This window comes from Trypanosoma grayi (assembly GCF_000691245.1).
Source record: "Trypanosoma grayi strain ANR4 Tgr_124_V1, whole genome shotgun sequence".
NCBI classification, from domain to species: domain Eukaryota; phylum Euglenozoa; class Kinetoplastea; order Trypanosomatida; family Trypanosomatidae; genus Trypanosoma; species Trypanosoma grayi.
In genome coordinates this window covers 1,179-21,975 of record NW_008825743.1, presented here as the reverse complement: position 1 = coordinate 21,975, position 20,797 = coordinate 1,179, and the positions used below count along the sequence as shown (strand labels likewise).

Sequence of the window (20,797 nt, the reverse complement as noted above, 5' to 3'; positions counted from 1 at the left end):
TGCAAGTCCAGAGAGTGCATGGAAAGTGCGAGAGAAAGTAAACAAAAGAAAAACACGCTGATGTATCAGATATCCGAAAAAAATACGCGAGTACGAATATGAAACTGTACCGCATTCATCCCCACTTGGTCACGGTTGCGAGACTCCAATAGGGAGCAGATGCAAACAAACAAATATATATATATATATATATATATATATACTCTTTCGCTGGCCATTCATACAATTTACATCATTATGATGTCGCGTCACAGACGAGTAGTGGTGTGTGGTCGCGTCACAACTCACTTTTTTCTCGAGCTGCTCGCGTCCGACTTTTCAAGCTCTAGCTCTAGAAGACTGGTGTGGGTCTTTGGTGGAACGCCGCCTCCAAACACTACGATGCGCTTTCCCCGTTCACTGGCGCACCCCACACAGCCCCTGCGCCCTGAAAGCTCCTCCTTTTCGAGCGACAAGAGCGACCACTTGAAATCTGCCATAGACAGCTGAAGGATCTGCGGAATAGGACCCTTCTCATCCTCGCCTAGGCAAACAACAAGATAGCCGTTCGACATCGCTGCGACACAGCCCTGGCGCCTTGATGGCACCCCGAGACACGGCTGGCACATCCACGTGTTCTCACCGCCGCGCAGCGTCAGTATGTGGAGGTCACTCTGTAGACATGACGCAAACCCTCCAAAAACGAGAATCCGCTCATTTATCCCGTCAAATGCAACGGCGGCATCGTCCCGTGGTGACGGTGGGGTCCCACCTTTTGCCTCAATCAATTCCCATGTCGCCTCACCCTTCTCAAGCAAGGGACCCAGTCGAAGTCGCCAGACATCATTCAACCGCCGTTCACCATCAAAGCCACCAAACACGTATACTACTGGATTTTGAGATGCATCCTCCTCACCGCCCATTGTGCCCAAAACCATAGAGTGACAGACACGGGCAGATGGTGTCAAACCCGTAGACCGCACCAATGTCCATACACTAATAAGTGGCTCCTTATTATTTGTGGCAGCCATGTCTTGGCTTTTTGGCGCAAGCAGCCACAGATTCTTGCTGTACGTCTCGTCATTCCAGCCACCAAACACAAGGCAGTAGTCCCCAAACGCAACAGCCGATGCATTTCGCAATCTCTCGGGCAGTGTCAGCCCTTTTGACCATTGTTTTGTAGACAGGTCAAACTCCATAAGCTGCGGAAGGCTGCGACCCGTCCGTGGATCATAGCCGCCACAGAGGTAGACCTTCTTTTCGGAGCACGCCATAGCACTCCCGAGCACTTCCTTCACGGCCCCGCTAGGTTGAGGAGAGGCTCCGCCCTTTGTGGATGTGTTCTCCGACCATTCGTATTTGTTTAGCCTTCGATGGACAGTGTCAGCCGCCATGCCTCTGCCTATCAGAGGTCATCAATGAAAGAAATAAAGATATAGAGGGGGAAAAAAGAAAAAGGGCGACCGCATCCACGAGAAAATTTGCAAGTTGCATCTCCTATAGTGGAGGGAGTTGCAATACATAAAGACACTAACAAATAAGGAAAGACATAATCACAAAGGAGCCAACTATCAACAAAACACTAGGAGGTAGCGCAGCCTCCCACTACGATCCTTTGCCAGGAACGGAGCGCCCTCTTAACTTTCATGGGTCTTTTTTTTTTCGTTTTGTTTCTTTTTGGGTGGTTTTTTCATTCTGTTTTTTTTTTGTTTTCATCCTTGTATATTGATGACGCTAGTTTTCCCTTCCCTCGGCGTTGACGTCAAGTGCTACATGACGCAACACTTCGAGTTCGCTTTTGAGTATCCGATGCGCCCACGAACTCGTGACTCCAGAGATGGAGGGATCCTCGCTCCACCCGCAATAAGGAAATCAACGAGGGTATCTATATCCGCCGGGGTAAAGCAACCAAAGCACACACCACCGTGCTTTGTGTACACCAGAACATTACCTGCATAGATGTGGCCGCCAATGTGGGAGCAGGGGTATACATGAACGAACTCATTGCTTCCCTCCTTGGTCTTCATGGACTGACGAAGGAGGTCCACCAGAACTGCACCGCAATACCCACAGCGGCTATCTCGAGTCCGGTGTGCACAGACAAAGACAAACACTTCGTTTGAGCGATCGCAACTTATCGCCCCCTTGGACTCCCAAGGAAGGGCCCCCTCCGAGATGCAGCTGTATTGTGTGATGATGATGGATTCAAGGGCCTCGTCACACTGAAACCGCAATACGCACGCATCGGGGCCGGGGCGATGGTACACCGTTAACTTCATGCCTCCCACTTCTTTCAGTGATTTCTCTAGCGAGCTGTGGCCAGGGACATTCTCTGTCCTAGGTCCCCATTTTGACGCGGATAAATCCGTGGCAAGAAAGATATGCTGCGTGAACAGCATGCTACCTGGAAGCTTTGACGGCAACGGTCCGCAGCACTCCTCCCTTCCGAAGCCAAACTTCGCCGGGTCAAGACCTTCAATATCCTGCAGAGTTTCTTTCGAGAGGCGGACGACGATAGAGTCGTGAAGATCATCGGTGCTTGTCATTTTCTTCCGATACTTTTGAAATCAATTCTGTGCAACAGAAAGGGCAAAACAGCATACTCAGCAAGGCGACTTGGGACCATAGATGAAGCTCTCTCCACCACCACCAACACCAACACCAACACCTTCACCGCCACCAACAGAACAAGTACCTGCCTCTCTGTCTGTCTGTCTGTCTGCCTGCCGTAGTAGTGGCGGTCGTAACAGCAGCAACAAACAGCGTCGTTCTCGCCACGCATAAGTGCTACAGCAGGCAGTCAACATTTTCCTCCTCCAGAAGCACACATACACACTAATGATCCACTGAACTCCCGTCCTGAACGACTGACCTGGCACTCAGTGGATCAGTCAGCCTCGGTCTCTTCAACATCGTCTTGGGAACACAATAAGGAAACACGAGAGTGTTGCACACTGGGTTGAGGGATTCCTCTCCAACTACTTTCGTCTCCCAACTCCGTTCCTTGCGCAACTTCCCTATTTTTGCCAGTTCCAACTGGCGCTGACGGTGGGCCGAAAGTCGATCATGAAATAACACCATTAGCGGTGGAACAGCAAACTCAAATTCTCTCTCGTTGAGTGAGCCGTCTGTTTGAATTGTCAACGTCTTGTGGAAGCGCGGAAATCTTGAACGCTCAATACAAATTTCCTCCGCAAACATTCCTCGGTTTTCCAGATGTTGCATGTCACTTGTGTGGCGATCCTTTATGAAGGAACGCAGTACATACGGTATTTTGTAGTCCGAAGGACGCAACCGAGGGTGTGAAGGAATAACACGAGCAAGAGGGCGCAGTCCCGGTGGTGGGGGCGCGCTCTTGCTGACCACCGCCCACTTGTGCAATACCATTGATCTATATTCACCCTGTTGGCGGCCTTCCGCCCCTCTTTGTGCCCTTCCCTCTCTTAGCGGCGAAACAGTACGCAACAGAAGAAAAAGGATGCTATGCAACACTACAATAATAAGTGATTTACACCTCATCAGCCATCGATTTAGATGTTTTTTTGTTTGATTCCAATTCTCCGTTTTTTTTTTTTTTGCACGCGAAGAGACACAGCAGAAGCACAAACCCCCATCCCCTTTATGACGCTCTACTCGCGCTGAGCAGCGTCCCTGGGGAAAGCGTACGGAACGTTTCACCTGCATCCCATATCGACAACAACAGCGGAGAGGGCAGGTCCATTCTGCCCAAGCTCCCCGACATGTACTCCATACTCTTCACTAGTGTCGTGAAGCCCATGAAGCTCTCCACGTAAGAGAATAAACCCCCCGTTGAGGGATGCAGCGTAAGAACGCAAATAGAAAGGAGGTCAACATCTTGTACTGTTTCAATGCAGCCGTCCATCAACATGCGACAGCTCTCGTTAACAAGAGCCGCCACAAGTCGCACAAGAATATCCCCACGTGTCATCGTCCTTCGCGCTGCCAGAGACATTGTAACCTCGCAGTTGAGGTGCCCACTCCGCTCATAGAATCCCCCGCGGCAGCCCCTCTCGCCCTTAAAACCCTCAGTATGCATGGCCGACAGCAAAAGCCGCGCCGCGGACACGGACTTTCGTGCATCCATCATGTGTCGATAACGTTGAACCACACCCGCAATCTGAGCCGTACCGTAGTGATCCAGGACCTCGAACGGGCTGAGGCGGAATCCCAAATCTTGCATAGCCACGAGTTCGACGAGCTTCACCTCCGTCTCTTCGGCCAGCTGGCAAAGCTCCAGAGACAAAGCCGCGACGAGACGATTGCCAGCATCTCCCTTCGTCACAATGTAAGGGATCTCACTCGCCTGCAAGTATGCCAATGCGGAGGAGAGCGTTTCCTCTTTTTCTCTGGTGCTCACAGACGGAGTATGCAGCAGCTGCACCTCCACCATACTTTCCTCGCCTGATGAAAGCAACTTCGGCGGGTCAAAATTAGTAGCGACCACAGCACAACCCAACAGCTCCACTGCGTCCTTCATATCTTCTAATTTTCCAAACAAAAGAGCGTTCCTAGTCTTACCAGCCCCAGAAGTACGTTGTTCCGCAATAAACTGAACTGTTGCAGGCGAAGAGCCCTCCGGAAATACCCAAAAAGCCTCACTAGTATTTATGTTACCAAGGTCGGCAGGCCGCAACTCAACATATTTCTCATGTGGTGCTGGTTTGAGCACTCGGCGCCCCATACGGAGGAATGCCATCGTCACCGCCGTCACATTCTCACACGCCGGAGTTCCCAAGAGACTCGCATATAGGTCAAGGCTTTTATCAGCGATTGCAATGACATCATCCGTGAGACCCACAATTTTGCAGTAGTCATTCCAAAAAACCTTCAAAGGATCACCAGGTCTATCTTCTAGGTGTCGCACCGTATCCCACCCAAGAAATGCGCGCATTTTTCGACAGCACTGCATATGGGATAGCCATACATAACCCCACAGACGCGGCGCACTGCGGACGGCATTCTGCTTCCTCCGCAAGAGCGGTCCGATAAATTTTTTCTGTGCCTCTTCCCAAGTCAGCGTGTGCAGGAGTGGAAGGACCTCACCAGCTCTCTCCGGTGAGCCCATGGCATTGCACATGTGCTGGAGTACACATGGTGCCGGCCACACCCCAAGGGAAAGGGAGGGAAACCCCACCCGCATCTTGCATAGAGAGGACATCGACGGCACTACTGTATCACATATTAAGAGAAGCTCTGCGCCGAAACCGAATGCGGAGCCAGTTAGCTCCGCAGTGAAAGAAACACCACAAGATGCAATCTCTCGCATGCGTCTAAATAATCGTTCTTTTTCCGTCATTAATTCAAGACGAGATAATGGTGTTAATTCCAACTCAGACTGCAATGGTGTGAAGAACGGCATATTGGGCAGAGTACGGAATACCACAACAACGCCAGAAGTCAACTCTGTCAGAGTTTCCACTTCGGATAAGGCTTGACACACCGCAGCAACGATGGCGCGCACGGAGCCTGGCTGCTCTCGAAGCTCCACAGCAAAAACCCGGTCTGACGTGGATGAAACATGCAGTTTAGTGCCAACATCGGACAGTTTGAGGTCCGGTGGATCCGACCAGCATGAGAGCATTGCACGATGACCACCAATAACATCAGCAAAGCAGCCGGCAGAATGTTCCATCTCTTGGGAATCCGAGTTCACATGCTGCGGTTCCTTTGCGTTATCTGAAGCGGTGGCAGTGCTCTTGTTGATGTCTTCATTCTCCGTATTTGAGAGGCTGATGTCACAGTCTTTAGGCTCTATCTCCTTCGTTTCATCTTCTGAGAGCTTAAAGAGTGCACTTTCCAGCTCTTGTAAAGTGCATGCGATGTCAGTGAAAGTGGGCAGATCTTGTATCACTACTGAGGCGGGTGGAGAACCCCCGACCACTACTTGGGGAGTTGGAGTTGAAAGTGGATTATCCTGTAACGTAGCTTCTGGTTTGGTTGTTGGTTTTGTTGTTTTGGTTGCTGTTGCCGTCAAAGTTATTGCTGGTTCCCGTCGCAACTTGGAGGCCAAAACATGGATTTTACGTTCTCCACGTCCACGTCGAGCACGCAGATCATTAATTTCTCTGAGTAATCCGTCAAACTCTCTTCGAGGCTCTCTCGACGGAGAACTGTCATGCGCCCCTTTGGATGGATCTGCTGTAATGTGCCGCATTGCATAAGGCAGCATGCACCACACCGGGGAACGCGGGATGGGGCAGCGGCGCCTCATCTTACGCTATATAACTCACATCAAATTCAATGGTATACAAAAGAAAACAATACAGAAACAATTCCTTAGCAAACGCTCGTATCGTCATTATTAACGGCAGCATATACAAATACCCCAAAAAGCCTGCAATTGATATTTCCGCAGAGGTGGGGAAAAAGAGTGAATGCTTGCGCTTCAGAATGATGATAGCTCATTGTCACCGAAAAACCACGTCACAACATCCTTTTCCGATGTGTGTGGTTCTACCGAATCCGTCATCGCCTCCAGTGGTGATTTATACAGTGCTGCACATCGAAGAACATCGAAGCCAAACCTCTCCACATTTGCCTTGAAGAGCAGAACGTCCGACACCATCACTGTTCGGAGATCCGCGTCCTGCCCCAGAGAGAGAGTCACCGCACGGATCATTCGAGCAAATGTGCCGAGGAGTGGCACAACGATCCCGCGACAGTCTCTGGGCGGCAGGAGCGGCTTCAGCGCCCGCATCAGCCGCGCTGTCTCCCTCAGCATCGTCATAACCCACTCATTTCCAGAATCCCGCCAACACTCTGACGTCACCGTCCCGAGACCATAAACTTTATCCTTCACCAGTGCGGAAATTTTCTCAAAAAGTTCGCAACGGTATGTCGCGCAGTCCCTACGAACTCTCTCCATGTCCTCAGAAATGGACGGTGACAACTTATCGTCACTAGTCACCAAAAGCCATCGCCTCGTCATAAGTGGAATCCCTTCGTAAAGGAAGGCCAAATTCTGTGAAGCAACAGCCATGTGCTGTATTGTGATAGTCTGCAACACACCGTTCTCCACAGCCATTGCACCAAGAAGAAGTGCAGCACATTGCGACACGTAAAGCTTGAGAAGGTCATACATCTTTCCCATCACATCAAACGCAAGAAAGTGGAATCGTCCCAAGTAGACGTCGTTCTCATGCAGCATCTCAATTAGTAGTAGTAACGACCCGCTTACAATACGTCCTTCTGAATGGCCATTCACCAGTGGAAGCATTAATTGTTTCCTCGTAGGAGTCTCACACTTGTCTGTAGTCTTGCCTCTGGTTACCATTGATGTCGCTACCGCTTCTGCAGATTTTGGCAAGGAACAGATAAGTCTGATGTCACTCGTCACATCAGTAAACGCCGAACGCCCTCGGAGCTCCGCGATGACAGCACTATCACTGCGGCAAAGCGTATCCACGCAGGACTGAAACACCACATCAATGCCTTCATGTTGCCATGTTTCGTTTTCAATAGTTACACGTAGTTTTTCAATACTCTCCATGTGGTGACAACGGAAGTGCTCCTTTGCCAGATGTGTGACGGCGGCCTTGAGCTGCTTCCCTGAAACATATTTCCACGGATCCTCAATGTCCCCGCAGATAGCTAAAACGCCCTGAAAACCACTGACCATATTCGACATGAAGGAGTAACCTAGAGAAACGAGCATCTCGAGATCGTGAACATTCGCCGGTGCTTTGCCACGCTGGCTCCGCACCTCAAGCAGCAAGGCGATGTTACCTTCAGCCGCCGCACACAAAGACGAGAGGTACTTCTTCGTCATGTCTTCCATGTTCGTCCCATCGCCATTCCAGAGCTTTTTCCTCGAAGAACTTTCGACTAAGAGGAGACCCCAGCGCTGGGCTGCCTGACAAACAAAATCAAGAATCTGGTCCACAAGTGAACCGACGAGCTGCATGAATAAAGGGAATCTACACACGTTAGAGTGACTGAGCAGCGCCAGCTTCTCATCACGCGAAGAGTGCGATACTACAGCAGTCGAGAGAAGAGCATTGGCTGTTTCGTCACTAAGTGCAGAATTTCCCATCATGAAAGCAATGAACGCCTCTCGAACATTCATCCACAAAGCGTCAATGAGGAGGATGCGAGACTGTTCCAGAGCTACGGACCATATTCCCATCCCAACAGCAGATAGGAAAACACACGCGACGTAGCCATCCTCAAAAGCCCCCCGCACCGACGGAACAAGTGTGGCCTCTACTTCCCCCATGATCATTGTGCAGAGACGTTCCTTCACACGTGCCACGCGCCGCGGCACATCCCGCAGCGCCACCACTCTTGTCAGCAGGCCTGACGCATCCGAAGTGATGCCACCACCGCTGCTAGTTTTGGTTTCTGAGACATTTTCCGCCATGATGGCATCCTGCAGGGAACAATAGCTCTCAACAACAACCGGCAGCTCCATCATGTCACGCTCAGGAAGCGCCACCCAATTCTCCACGGCCGCCACCTGAGATGAGACCGCCATCACCATCTCCATCAAAGCGCACAAAGAACTGAGGCTGTTGCGAGTCCTGTAATGTCGTGCGATCCTCATCATTTCTCGAACTAAACTCCTGCCAAACACTCCCACATCATCCCTCGTTTGTTGAAGATTATCAAGAGTTTCACGTGCCTCTGCTGCTCGATCGCCGAACTCGTGGGAAGCCGAAAAGAACTGATCAGATCGGCTTTGCACATGCCGCAACAAGCAACCCTCCACAGCACTCTCCCACTGGCGCAGTTCCTTCATTCGCGACTCCATGACCTTAAAATCCTCTCCGAACGATTCCATTGCAATAATGGCGTTATCGCTCTCATCGCCCGAGATTCCCTTGTTCTTTTGTAATTCCTGCTCCATGAAACAAAACTCGCTTGCCGAGTCGTATGAAGAATCGAAGAACTCCTTTGGAGTGCCGACTGGCCACGGTAAATTTTCTAGCGATAAGGCAGTGGTAGTGGCAGTGGCAGTGGTAGTGGTGGATGAACCCAACCGTGTGTTTGTGTCCGCTGCTATTGCAGCCAGCCGCCCCTCCTCGCGGTTCTGATTGTACGGAGCGGAGACAAGCTGCAGGTACGCCGCGTAGTCATCCTGCAAATTATAGCTTGACAACAACGCCTCGGACGACGACTCGGAACCGACGGCGGTCTCTGTGCACTTTGCCGACCCCTTGTAATCCAGGGCACTGGATACGACACTGCCGAACCACGCACCCCAATTAGAGGTCTCGGTCGTCTCCTGTGGGTCGTTTAAGATGGAAATAAAACTCTGCCCAACGTTGGCGCCCAGATCGGCGAAATGTGCACGCGTGACGGGGTCAAGGGCAAAAAAGGGGTCAGCGTCCTGCAAGGCCTCCGTCACGCTTGCAGACGCTGACACCGACGCGGTCGCTTCAACAACTGCCTTCGCGAGGTCTGGCGGCACCGTGTCGTCGTCTCGGGCCTCCGATACCCAAAGTGCCAACTGTGAGCGAAGCGCCACCGACGAAACACCATTGCGGATGCACTCTTCAACTACAAGCGGGGGAACGCCAAGTGTAAGGGCTATACGAGAGCGACTCCAACTGCGCTTCGCCATGAGGAATGCACAGAGCATCGCAGCTGGATCGATGGTGTCTTCAAGTGCGCATGGAGGTGCTACACTACCTGCCTGTTGCGACAGCATACGTGCACTCCTTCCTAGGTTCCGTGGCGTTGGGAATAAAGTGGTTAGGGAGAGAGAGAGAGAAGTGGGAGGGAAAAAGCCATCCGAAAAAAGAAGGAAGCGCTAACAGAACCGATGTCCGTAACAACGAGAATGCCAGCTTCGATTTTTGCCCGTCCGCAATTCAGAAATATATATATAGTTTTGACTGATTCGAAACAACTGCGCAGGAGGAGGAGAAGGATCGCACCCACATGAGACAACCACGCGAAAATAATTTCTAAAAAGAGAGGAATGAGGCAAAGCGGAGAGAATAGTCCATGCATCACATTCCCTAATTGAAATAATAAAAAAATATGGGAGAACAGATAGTTTTTTTTGCTTTTCTCAGCTGTGCTTCTAGCAAGACGCTAAGGTCAATTGAATGCCCATTAAGGGAGTTCGAAGTGGATCCCCATTATCGGTCATAAATTCAAGACTAGCTAGACAGCACTTCCGAAAAAACGTCTTTGGCCCACCCACACAGTACGAAACGGAGAGGGATAGGCTAGGTGGACCCTCCAAGCCTAATCTTCGCCGCAATCTTTACAATAATAAACGTGAAAGATCAGCAAGTTTGACTACCAGGCGTAAGATCCCACCATTCCTTTCAGGGGCATTCTCTCATCCACCACCAGAAAAATAAAATATAAAAATGCGTTCTTAAAGAATAAATAGAGAAATCACAACATCTTTGTTTGTTTTTTTTTTGCTTTCACGAAAAGTGCTATCAAATTTTTGTTACTTCGTTCCTTGTCTTTTTTTTTTTGCGTCCATGCATACTCCTCCATTTTGCACAACCCAATCCTAAACTCAAACAAACCCAAAAGAAGTGGTGCGGAATGGTACTACTGGCGCTTTCGAGCGCAACCAATCGCATCGGCCGCTCGCAGTGCTTTCATTACGGCCTCCGGTGTCACAATACCCGCCTCGTTGTGAATTGTCTCCCCCGGTGCGCACGCTGTCTCTGCAACCTTCATGAGGGCCTCGTCACTCATTTTACTACACCCAATGTCTGCAAGCGTCGTTGGCAGCCCAACGCTCTCACAGAAGCTGTATACCTCGTCAATTACCTGAGGCGGTTTGTCGGTTAGCGTGAGCGAGGCAAGTAAGCCAATGGTGACCTTCTCACCATGCCACATGTTGTGCGCCTCTGGGAGCTGTGTGAGGCCATTGTGAATGGCGTGCGCCCCAGCAAGCCCGCCACTTTCAAATCCAAGACCAGACAAGAGTGTGTTGGCTTCAATAACACGCTCCAACGCGGGGGAGTTTGTCTTCTTTGCACAGGCTTCCTTGGCCAGAACGCCGTACTGAAGCAGCGTGTCGTAGCAAAGACGAGCGAGGCCGAGGGCCGTGTGGGAGCTGAGGCGACCCGTCAAGTTGCACCTGCGACTCACAGCGCACGACTCCGCCTCAAACCATGTGGCAAGGGCATCGCCCATCCCCGATACGAGGAGGCGCACAGGGGCCCTGGAAACAATGTCACTATCAACGAGCACCACGTTAGGGTTGTGTGGCAAGATCAGGTAGCGGTCAAATTCTCCTGATGTCTTGTATATGACGGAAAGAGCGCTGCATGGGGCATCCGTAGACGCCACCGTTGGCATCACCGCAACAGGGACTTTTAGTTGGTATGCGACCGCTTTGGCGGTGTCCACCGTTTTTCCGCCTCCAATGCCAGCAACCACGTCCACAGATCCGATCTTGCAGAGGCGATTGATCTCCTCATCAGAGCTTTCCCCCCGAAAAGCCTCCATCACAGCGTCCACCTTCCCTTCCAGCACCTTCTGAAGCCTCGGCCCATATCCCATCGAAACAGAGGGAGGCTGCAGCACAAGAGCCCTCTTACCCAAGCGTGCAAGCTCCTCACCCAACAGGTTCATGGCGCCCGGGCCTTGCACATACCGACCAGGGAAGATGGAAGTTGTGACGCCGACGCATTGCTGGGATAGAATCCTGCCCGTGGCGGTGAAGCGGCGCAGAACAGAGAAGCGCAGCATTGTTTCAAGTGATGAATGTAATAACTTGGCACAAGCACAGCAACAAAAAGAAATCATAGTCAATAAGCCATGCAGAGTTCAAATGCAAAAACAAAAAGAGATTCCTCTCATTTACGACCGTGACAACAACGACAAAAGCCCTGGGGGGTCCAGATCAAGGTCATATCTAATAGTTGAATTCTGTTCAACAAAAGACACCCCCTTGCCATTCCTCATATAATTGTAGTCATGGCGGAACCAGCAATGGGTGGCAAAACCTAGTAGATACCATAGCGATTCCCCAGAAATCCTCACGCACGTGAGGCAATGGCCTTTGTTCCCTTTGTGTGAAGCAAACAAAGAGTACGAAAGCCAGCTGTGTATTGAAACATGAAACCATGCAACCAGAACGATGGGAGGCACCAGGCACCCTGTGCGTAGTAATTAACAAACAACACAGAAGTCCTTCCCCTTCCACGGCATACATTCAAGAAGAATAAGCATCCCATCCTCAAAAGAAATCGGCGTATCATTTCTTTAGTGCTGAACGTGATGCACAGTAAAGGATTCATCCTCGTCCACGGGACTATCAATCTCCCATCCGCCATCCTCCTGATAGCGGCTCCGCGGCGCATTCAAGTTTGCACCACCGCCCGACAAGGTCGAAACGCTCAATGCGGAAACTCCAGCAGAATCCCGGCCTTCCATCCCTACGGCATGGTCATACCGTGCAGGTGAGGGTGGCACCTGCACACGACCGGGAAGTGATCCCTCAGAGTCAGTGTCACTGTCTGACTCCTCTTTGGCTACCGATGCCAGCCCATTCCCCCTAGGAGGAAGGGGCACAGCAGCTGCCGGAGGCGGTGGCACCTGCACACGAACGGGAAGCGACCTCTCAGAGTCAGTGTCATTGCCAGTCCCATCTTTGGCTACCGATGCCAGCCCACTTCCCGTAGGAGGAAGGGGCACAGCAGCTGCTGGAGGCAACGCGCATTCTCTAGGAGGGGGTGTCGTCGGGGGTACAATGGTGCGTTCAAACAAAGGTAGATCGGCGTCAGTTTGTCTACTGTTTTCGTCTCTTATAGGATTCTTGTCGTCTGTGGAATTCTTTGTGACCGAGTAGTTGGTGCTGTTTCTCGTTAGTACCATGGAAACCTCCTCTTCACTAGGGGCACCAGTGGCAGCGGTGTGCCCCTGGAGAGCGTGGGCAATTTCAGTTGAACTGCTCAGAGAAACATCCTTAACGCGGCTACGAGTGCTATCAGAGTGACTGAGCGTCCCTTCCCGATTCAAAACATCACGACTAGGACATTCTTGCAAGGGATCAGATTTGAGCAGTGGGTTTCCCCCCGCCTCAATGTTGCCCCCACTGGAGCTTTCCATGAGTGGGGTGCTAGAAGACGCCGAAAGAGATGAGGTAGGCGCCACGCTGGTGGGAGACATCGTCGAGACGGTTGAAGCTGGTGCATTTTCCGGATGCAGACTATACCTGCCTTGCACCGGCGATGCTTCCTGTTTCGCTCCCTCAACCTGCTGGAGCTGCATGCTGCTTAATAACACGCGCAGCTCCTGTTGTCGTTGCTCTTGATTTTCCTTTAGAGTTTTTATTTGCTTCTCCAAGCGATTCTTTTCAGCGGTTGTCTCCAACGCTAAGTGTTCATGTCTTTCCTTCCACAATATGGAAGCACGCTGCAATTGAGCCTCTTTATCCTTTGCCAATGCACGCTCCTGTTGAAGGGCCTCCTGAAGGCGCATCTCCAGGTCTTGGTTTGCCTCTCTCTGCAGGCGCACAAACTCTCGTCGCTGGGCTTCATGCCGGATGCTCTGCTCCTTCAAGACACCTAGCAAGGCATCGCGCTCATTGATGACAACGAGTACTTCGGCTGGGCCACCCACAGCCTCCATTACACGTTCAAACTCGCGGAGCCTCCCCTTCGCTTCCGTGAGGTCACCACGGGTGCACTCTAACTCCTCCCGTGTTTGCGTTAGCAGAAGTGTTGTTTTTCGAAGCACACACAGCTCCTTGCACAGCGCATCATTCTCCTCCTGAAGCTGCTCTACCGTGCTGTTGGCTCGCATCGCGTCATCGAGGGAACGCCTCAGCGCCAAGGCATTCTCTGCCAGTTCGTCTTTCAACTTCTGGATCACGTTATCCTTATCCTGTGCAACTTCAAGAGCCTCGCGAAGTCGGGACCCCATACAAGCCCTACGTATGTCCTTCTCACGAGCACTGTGGTCCAGAGACGAGAGGCGCGTCACCTCCGCTCGATATACTGCCAATTCCGCTTTTAGCTCCTGCAATTGGGCAACACGGGCATCACGCTTCCACGACATAATTTGCATGTTCGCCTCACGCAGCCTCCTCTCCAACTCCATATTTTCATCAACGAGCCGCTTCATTTCTGGATCCATGCTGGAACCCTCATCCTCGAGGACAGAGTCTCTTTCCTTTGCCATATTCCGTACCATGTGTGCACGAAGAGCACGGACCGTCACCTCAAGCTTCTTCATCTGCTCGTTTTTCTCGCGAAGTTCCGCTTTACATTCGTTTCTATCACGCGTAAGAATAAATACCCGCTCATCCGCAGAAAAAGCATCCCGGGCATCGACGACCTGATCACGAAGTCGCTTGCTGCGCGGCTCCCTGTACGGCGCACCGACATCCCGTGCTGCCTTCGACGCAGACACAGAACGTGAGCGGCGGTGCCTCGGCGCCACACGGTCGAAGCCTGGTCGATTGCACGGACAATGTGGGTCACGTGAAATATCGCCCATGCGCCGTGTGCCCCCTTGTGCCGTGCTTAAAGGCCCCGTCGTGGAGTCCGGTGCTGTGGACGAGAGAGTTCGTTTGTCTATAAAGATGGGACGGGTCGCGCGACACGGCGCGACCTTCGTATCTATTACTTCGCCTTCATATGGCCCCATCGGTACGGGGATTCGCGCCGTGCGGGGCTCATGGACATCAGCGGATACACCCTCCAAATCCCCTGGCTCAACTTGTATGTTTTCCTGACCCGATGTTCTCCTCCCCATCCATCTACAGCCACTTCAGTTTGTCTCATTTTGTTATTTAGTCGGTAGGAAAGAGTTGAAATGAGGAAGAAATACCACAAAGCGTGTGAGGTAAACGCATATTGGCACCGCCATGTATGCCGCATTGATCAACAACACAAAAGAAACACACTGCCAGCGTGAATATGTTGCGGAAAGAGGAAGATTCCATCTACGGTGGTTCCACCACACATGCAGAGAAAAATGGAAAAGCAATTTCCACGATCAGAAACACGCGAGGCACACCCTCAAGCAGCCTACAAAAAACACTCTACGTGGATATGCATATGGCAAACATACACGGAGAGCAAGGTCAACAAGAAAAAAGAAAACATAAAGCGCATACCATGATGATCAGAGGAATCGACCTCGCCCCTCTCACGTAGCACCGCAGTGCCTTCTGAAAGGTCCGTTGTCTTTTTTTTTGTGTAGTTGTTCCTTCCATTTTACTTCACTTTATCAGGAGAAGAGAAAGGAGTTTTCATGGAACCTTTCCGACCAGGTGCATTCCGCTCCAGCTCCTCTACTATCCAAGTCACTCCCATGTCCAAACCATCTCCGGTCTTGGCAGAGCACGGCTGAACCTGCCAATGGCGATTACTCACGTCATTTAACCCCAAAATAGTGGTGATTTCATCAGCCGTTACAGCTCCAAGGATGTCTTGTTTGTTCGCAAACACTAAAAGCGGTACTCCAGTTAGTTTTTCCTCTTCCAATATGTGATGTAACTCCGACTTCGCTTCTTCTACCCGCTGCATATCAGATGTGTCAATAACAAAAACAAGCACATCGGTCTCACCAAAGTATTGACGCCAGTAGTGCCGGATCGAATCCTGCCCCCCAATGTCCCAGACATTAAGCTTCAGTCGCCCTGCAGTAAGGGTCTTGATGTTAAACCCCTGCGTCGGCATGGTGTTGGAGGTGTCATCATCGCTCAGTTTCTTGAGGATGCATGTCTTTCCAGCATTGTCTAAACCAAGGATAAGGATCCGTCTGATTCTACGAGATGAGGGTTTCATCCTGAGCAGCAGATCCAGAAGGCCCATGTGAGGCCCAGTCTCCACGTCGCGTGAAATGTAGGGCCAGTTTCTAGTTTTTACTGTCGCTATACCCGCAGGAGTTCAACGAGGAGGAAGGAAGTGCACGTCACACAATGACAGTAAAGCAAAGCAGAGAAACCGAGACGTATAGGGAAAAGCAAATACCACCAGCAGTGTCACTGTAAGCATGCACATAAGTTGCCCTTCCTACTCTCGCCGCATGCTCTCTTTCTCTCTCCCTGTGGCAGTGAAGCAAAAAAAAAAAACGCAGCGCGTGGTAAAGAAAGAAGAATATCAGAGGATTTTTCACTCCCTTATCACTTCAAATGTCCCATCATCAGGCAATTTTTTATCCTCTTCCTTTCCTCCCTCCCCCTCGGTCGCATCGTGGCCTTTACTCCGTCTCACCCCCTTTTTATCACTGTGGCGGTTGTGACTTTTATGCTTCCTGTGGTGAGCACGTGACACGCCATCTTCAACGTGAGCCGCATCCAGAGCGCTTTGCATTTCTCGCAAAAGGACACTGACATCAGCCTGAATGAAGGACGTCTCCGACACCACAGGCGTAGCATTCCAAACAGGAACCTCCAGACCTGGATGTGCCTTGGCCTCCATGCGTGCGCCCCCGGCATCTGTGGTGGAGCACTCCTCCACTGCGGCATCTGTGGTGGAGCACTCCTCCACTGCGGCATCTGTGGTGGAACGCTCCTCCGATGCACCCGTCAAGAAGAAGGCGTCGTCCAAGTTATCATTCCCTCCAACTTCTAGAGCACTATCAAGCCCATCAAGGAGAGCACACCCCAACTTTTCTGCTCGTAGTTCCGCCTCATCATTTCCCGGGCAAGAAGCTTCTTCAGCAGTCGCAACCCCCGTCCCATCATGTTGCAGCACTGGTGGTGGTGGTGGTGGTAATAATGATAATGCTGGCATGGCACTGGTGTTGGAGATCCGGCTACTGCCTCCACCACCGTCACCTCTTTCCCCCACCATCGTTAAGTTTTCCTTTTCCACCGCCTCACCCTCATCCTCTTCAAATCCGTCAAAAAAGCCCTTCACAATACCGTTCTCGCTCTCCTCTTCCTCCTCCTCCCCCCCAACATGTCGTATCACACGACTGCCACCTCCGACTATCAAGGAGGCATGAGCTCCCCCTTCCGATGCACCTGCATCGCAGTTTGTTTCCTGCTGCAGAGGAGCACCAGCAACCCTCACTGCTTGATACTCGTTTGCCTGCAGACTCCGTCGCTCCTCCTTCGCCAAAAAGTGAAGGTTTGCCCGCTCACAGAGCAGCCAAGCCTGATGCTGTTCAACAAACTGAAAATACGTTTGTATCTCACTCTCTAATGATAACACCTTGAGAAACACATAAGGAATTTCAAAGGTATTGCGCAGGAGCTCCATACCATAGCCCGTTGCAGCGCTGATGTCCATCCATGTCGGCGAAACTGAAAAATATTCAGGCGGGGAACGACCAGCAGATGCTGCCAGAATCATTGGCGTCGTCGTTCGGCGAAGGGCCTTGCACGCAGCATCAACATCACGGTCTAGCACAACATGAGTTTCTTTGGGCGCGTCATGAAAGTTTAATATGAAAAGAACGCATGTAGTTGGAGGTACGTGTCCCGCTTCACGCACTGCATACTCCAGAGTTTCCTTCCGAGTTCGATCAATAACAAATGCGGCCAGATGACAGTTACGGTACACATCGATTGAGCGTGCGTCCGCCAGAACGGAAGGCAGAGTCATGCTTCCCTGTGGCGCTCTTCGGAACCCCTCGTCGACAACGTCCCAGAGCTCCACCTTGGCGCCGCCCCCTGTCCTACCGGTGTGATCGCGGTAGAAAATGGTCCCCGCGCTGATCTCAGGGGAGGGCGCGTAGTCGGCAGGGAAGGAGTAACCGCACAGCCGCGACACAATCGTTGACTTTCCCGTGCGACGCATTCCCCGCACAACAGCCTTCATGTTGAGGTGTGTGCCTTCCTGTATCTCCCGCTGCACATCAGGATGAACAGGCCAGATACTCGGGCTGCCAGCGGAAGAACTTCTCTGCAACAAACCACGAATGTCACCGCTGTCGCCACTTCTGTTATTCTGTACTCTGGGTTCAGCATCCTCTCCACGAAAGGCAGCCTTCACCCTCTTGAGGAATGACATGCTGTCTTCAAATGACACGACCCTTTTTGTTGGCTTTCGCGGTAAAGCATGGCGAAGAAGAGTGTTGCTGCAAGGAAAACCCCCAAAAATAGCGTTTGAAAGTGAAACTGCGACAGGACACTAAGAGCAGCGCACTGTATGGCCCAACAGCCGTAAACCCCCAAGTTTGTTGGCTCTAGCATATGCAGCGAAAAAGCGCACATCTCTCCCTTTTTTTTTTCCACAGTCCTTTTTTCCCCTTTTTCAGATGTGTACTCTCCTTCACGTGAACGAGTGTGCACCCCGCCTACTACCACGGAGCGGCCCTTTTCTTGCCACGAGGCATGCAACAGCCATCAGTGCAACGCATCATCAAAGAAGCTGACATTGCTTTTTCCTTTTCTTTTTCTTGTCACCTAACTTCTTCTCATCCAGATCCACCCGACGTGGTGGTTTCGCACCATTGTCTGCAGGGGCTGCACATGCAGCCGCATCCGCGGCTCCGGCTGGCGGCGCCTCCGACACCGCACGCTGACCCTCCGCCCGCTCCTCGCTAAGGCACATGCCAGCCGTGTACTCGAAAAGTTGAGTCACATTGAAGTCATCCTTCGTGGATACACGAAAAAAGGGCAGCTGCAGTTGTATAGCGAGCTGCTCTGCCTCTTCATTTGTAATGGCAGCCTCATGCGCGAGGTCAAATTTCGTCTGACACAGCACCATTGGGATGGGGCCGCAGACATTTTCTACATTTTTCTTCCAATTTCCCATGTTCATGAAGCTGTCCTTATCAACAGTGCTGAATGCCAGTATCGCTGCACCAGCGCCACGGTAATAAGCCTGTGTGAGAGAGTTGAACACTTCTTGTCCAGCCGTGTCCCACAGCATTAGTTTCACGGTTGTGTTGGAGTAACGAAGAAAGACATTTTTCTCCATGAATTCAGCTCCAATAGTCCGCTTGTATTGACTCAAAAACTCCCCCTTGACGAAACGTCGCAGCATCGACGTCTTACCAACATTTCCATCGCCCACAACAATCACCTTGATGCTGTTCTCCGCATTTTCCAGCATTGTTTAGCGCTTCCACACAGCGTTGCAAATGCACTGAATTCGCCCAGTCAAGGGCCGACTGGTGAAAAGGCTCAGCTATAACGCCCTCAACTACAAAAAAAAACTTGAAGAATGCTACAACAGTCAAGCGGAATGAGCAGAAAAGAAGGCAAAGCGTACACTTTTTATTTGAGCACTCAGGCATCCCTGGCTTCCTTCCAGCATTACACAGCGCAATCTACATTTCAGGAAAGAAGTCTTCAAATAAATAATAGATAATAAGGAAAAAACACAAAAGTGTGCCTGCCTCACCGAACTTTTTACTCTATTTTACCGCAGAGAGACTACAAAAAGACGGCTCAAAGCACAAAAGATCAACAGGGAAGGAGGAGCCTTCTAGAAGTTGCACTTCTCCACCAAGCGCTTCGTCTCATCGCTCAGTGACGCAGGCATGTCCACGGCAATTGTGACGTACATGTCCCCATTCCGCCCTGACTTACGATCCAGGAAGCCCTTCCCACTCACCCGAAGTTGGCGTCCGTTTTTACTTACGCCCGTCAACGGCAGCGCCGCCGTAGTTCCATCGAGGCACAAGACATTCACTGTGGTTCCAAGCAACGCCTGCTTCAAGTTAATATGCACCGTGGTACGGACGTCCGCGCCACTGCGTTCAAAGCGCGAATGTGGCTTCTCATCGAGCACAAAAACCAAATCTGCCATGACATTTGGCGGATAGCCTTGCACAATGCCTCCTTCCCGTTCAAAACGAATCTTCGTACCCTTCTTATACCCGGGGAGTACCTTAACCTCGAACATCTTTTTTTCTGTCCCACCAGGCAGAACACGTGACACGTTGAACTTCTTCGTACATCCACTGTGAATCTCCTCCAGCGTGCAGGCAAACGTGTACTCCATGGGTGGAGCTTCGTGAACAGGCGACATCTCTGGTGAACCAAACCCGGTCGTGAACCCTTGAGGGCCGCCAAAGCCACGAAACACGCGGTGAAGGCCAGGCCCACCACCGCCAAATTCTTCACCACCTGCAAAAGGGTCATTAGAGCCAAAAAACGTTTGAAAAATATTAAAAGCATCACCTTGCGAAAAGGTGTACCTGGCACCACCGGGGAAGGCATTATGAAACTCCGCACCCTCAGCATCACCTCCCCCGCTCGGAACGCCACCCTTCAGTCCCTCTTCACCATACACATCATATATTTTCCTCTTGCTCTCATCACTCAGCACATCATAGGCCTCAGACACCTCCTTAAAGCGCCGCTCTGCCTCATCTCGGTTTCCCGTACACTTATCTGGATGATACTTCAGTGCCAACTGGTGATATGCCTTCTTGATCTCGTTCGCAGTGGCTTTCCGCCCTACACCAAGAACCTTGTAATAGTCGATTCCCATAGCTACCCCCTACAAACTTATACTAAAAAAACAAAAAAAAATAAAAAATCAAAACCAGAAAAACACAACAGAACGAAACACAACAACAAAAAAAAACTAAACGCCGCAACCTTTTAAACCCTATTAAACATCCTCTACGCTGTGTTCCTCACTAGAAGCAAAAAAAAAGTGGTGCACCCGCACACAGGAGCTTCCCCATTACAAACAAAAATAAAATCTATTCAGTGCCCCTCTCCAGCATGTCTTTATGGCACCACCCATACGTGGGCCCCACAAATGCTCTTCCCAACATTCAAGATGGATTACATATGAAATCCCCCAGCGACCTGCACCAGGGGGCGACAAAGGTATCGGCGGCCCAAGTTTGTTGCACTGGATCACGCCGCCCCTCAATACAGCGGGGTGCGTCGTTTTTACCATGTTCCAATGGGGGAAGGGGAAAATGAAGAATAAGAGGGAATGAAAAAAAAAAA

The 20,797-nt window shown here is 51.1% G+C and overlaps 11 protein-coding genes across 11 annotated transcripts; all 11 read right to left on the bottom strand.

Moving 5' to 3' along the window:
- Positions 1-284: 284 nt before the first annotated feature.
- On the bottom strand, positions 285-1,373 carry DQ04_01241120 (hypothetical protein; the record flags this gene model as incomplete). The annotated part of the gene is made up of 1 exon (XM_009310442.1): positions 285-1,373. The coding sequence occupies one exon, from the start codon at positions 1,371-1,373 to the stop codon at positions 285-287; it is 1,089 nt and encodes a 362-aa protein (XP_009308717.1).
- A 375-nt stretch (positions 1,374-1,748) lies between these two features.
- On the bottom strand, positions 1,749-2,525 carry DQ04_01241110 (sucraseferredoxin-like family protein; the record flags this gene model as incomplete). The annotated part of the gene is made up of 1 exon (XM_009310441.1): positions 1,749-2,525. One exon carries the CDS (start codon positions 2,523-2,525, stop codon positions 1,749-1,751), a length of 777 nt encoding a protein of 258 aa, XP_009308716.1.
- A 289-nt stretch (positions 2,526-2,814) lies between these two features.
- Positions 2,815-3,180, bottom strand: DQ04_01241100 (hypothetical protein; the record flags this gene model as incomplete). The annotated part of the gene is made up of 1 exon (XM_009310440.1): positions 2,815-3,180. One exon carries the CDS (start codon positions 3,178-3,180, stop codon positions 2,815-2,817), a length of 366 nt encoding a protein of 121 aa, XP_009308715.1.
- A 418-nt stretch (positions 3,181-3,598) lies between these two features.
- DQ04_01241090 (3-hydroxyacyl-CoA dehydrogenase) lies at positions 3,599-6,211 on the bottom strand (the record flags this gene model as incomplete). The annotated part of the gene is made up of 1 exon (XM_009310439.1): positions 3,599-6,211. The coding sequence occupies one exon, from the start codon at positions 6,209-6,211 to the stop codon at positions 3,599-3,601; it is 2,613 nt and encodes an 870-aa protein (XP_009308714.1).
- Positions 6,212-6,385: 174 nt separating this feature from the next.
- Positions 6,386-9,649, bottom strand: DQ04_01241080 (hypothetical protein; the record flags this gene model as incomplete). Its single annotated transcript, XM_009310438.1, has 1 exon — positions 6,386-9,649. One exon carries the CDS (start codon positions 9,647-9,649, stop codon positions 6,386-6,388), a length of 3,264 nt encoding a protein of 1,087 aa, XP_009308713.1.
- Positions 9,650-10,515: 866 nt separating this feature from the next.
- DQ04_01241070 (glycerol dehydrogenase) lies at positions 10,516-11,667 on the bottom strand (the record flags this gene model as incomplete). The annotated part of the gene is made up of 1 exon (XM_009310437.1): positions 10,516-11,667. One exon carries the CDS (start codon positions 11,665-11,667, stop codon positions 10,516-10,518), a length of 1,152 nt encoding a protein of 383 aa, XP_009308712.1.
- A 516-nt stretch (positions 11,668-12,183) lies between these two features.
- Positions 12,184-14,421, bottom strand: DQ04_01241060 (flagellum transition zone component; the record flags this gene model as incomplete). The annotated part of the gene is made up of 1 exon (XM_009310436.1): positions 12,184-14,421. The coding sequence occupies one exon, from the start codon at positions 14,419-14,421 to the stop codon at positions 12,184-12,186; it is 2,238 nt and encodes a 745-aa protein (XP_009308711.1).
- Positions 14,422-15,143: 722 nt separating this feature from the next.
- DQ04_01241050 (ADP-ribosylation factor 3) lies at positions 15,144-15,743 on the bottom strand (the record flags this gene model as incomplete). The annotated part of the gene is made up of 1 exon (XM_009310435.1): positions 15,144-15,743. The coding sequence occupies one exon, from the start codon at positions 15,741-15,743 to the stop codon at positions 15,144-15,146; it is 600 nt and encodes a 199-aa protein (XP_009308710.1).
- A 300-nt stretch (positions 15,744-16,043) lies between these two features.
- DQ04_01241040 (putative small G-protein) lies at positions 16,044-17,891 on the bottom strand (the record flags this gene model as incomplete). The annotated part of the gene is made up of 1 exon (XM_009310434.1): positions 16,044-17,891. One exon carries the CDS (start codon positions 17,889-17,891, stop codon positions 16,044-16,046), a length of 1,848 nt encoding a protein of 615 aa, XP_009308709.1.
- A 351-nt stretch (positions 17,892-18,242) lies between these two features.
- On the bottom strand, positions 18,243-18,938 carry DQ04_01241030 (small G-protein; the record flags this gene model as incomplete). The annotated part of the gene is made up of 1 exon (XM_009310433.1): positions 18,243-18,938. One exon carries the CDS (start codon positions 18,936-18,938, stop codon positions 18,243-18,245), a length of 696 nt encoding a protein of 231 aa, XP_009308708.1.
- A 375-nt stretch (positions 18,939-19,313) lies between these two features.
- DQ04_01241020 (chaperone DnaJ protein) lies at positions 19,314-20,324 on the bottom strand (the record flags this gene model as incomplete). The annotated part of the gene is made up of 1 exon (XM_009310432.1): positions 19,314-20,324. The coding sequence occupies one exon, from the start codon at positions 20,322-20,324 to the stop codon at positions 19,314-19,316; it is 1,011 nt and encodes a 336-aa protein (XP_009308707.1).
- Positions 20,325-20,797: the final 473 nt, after the last annotated feature.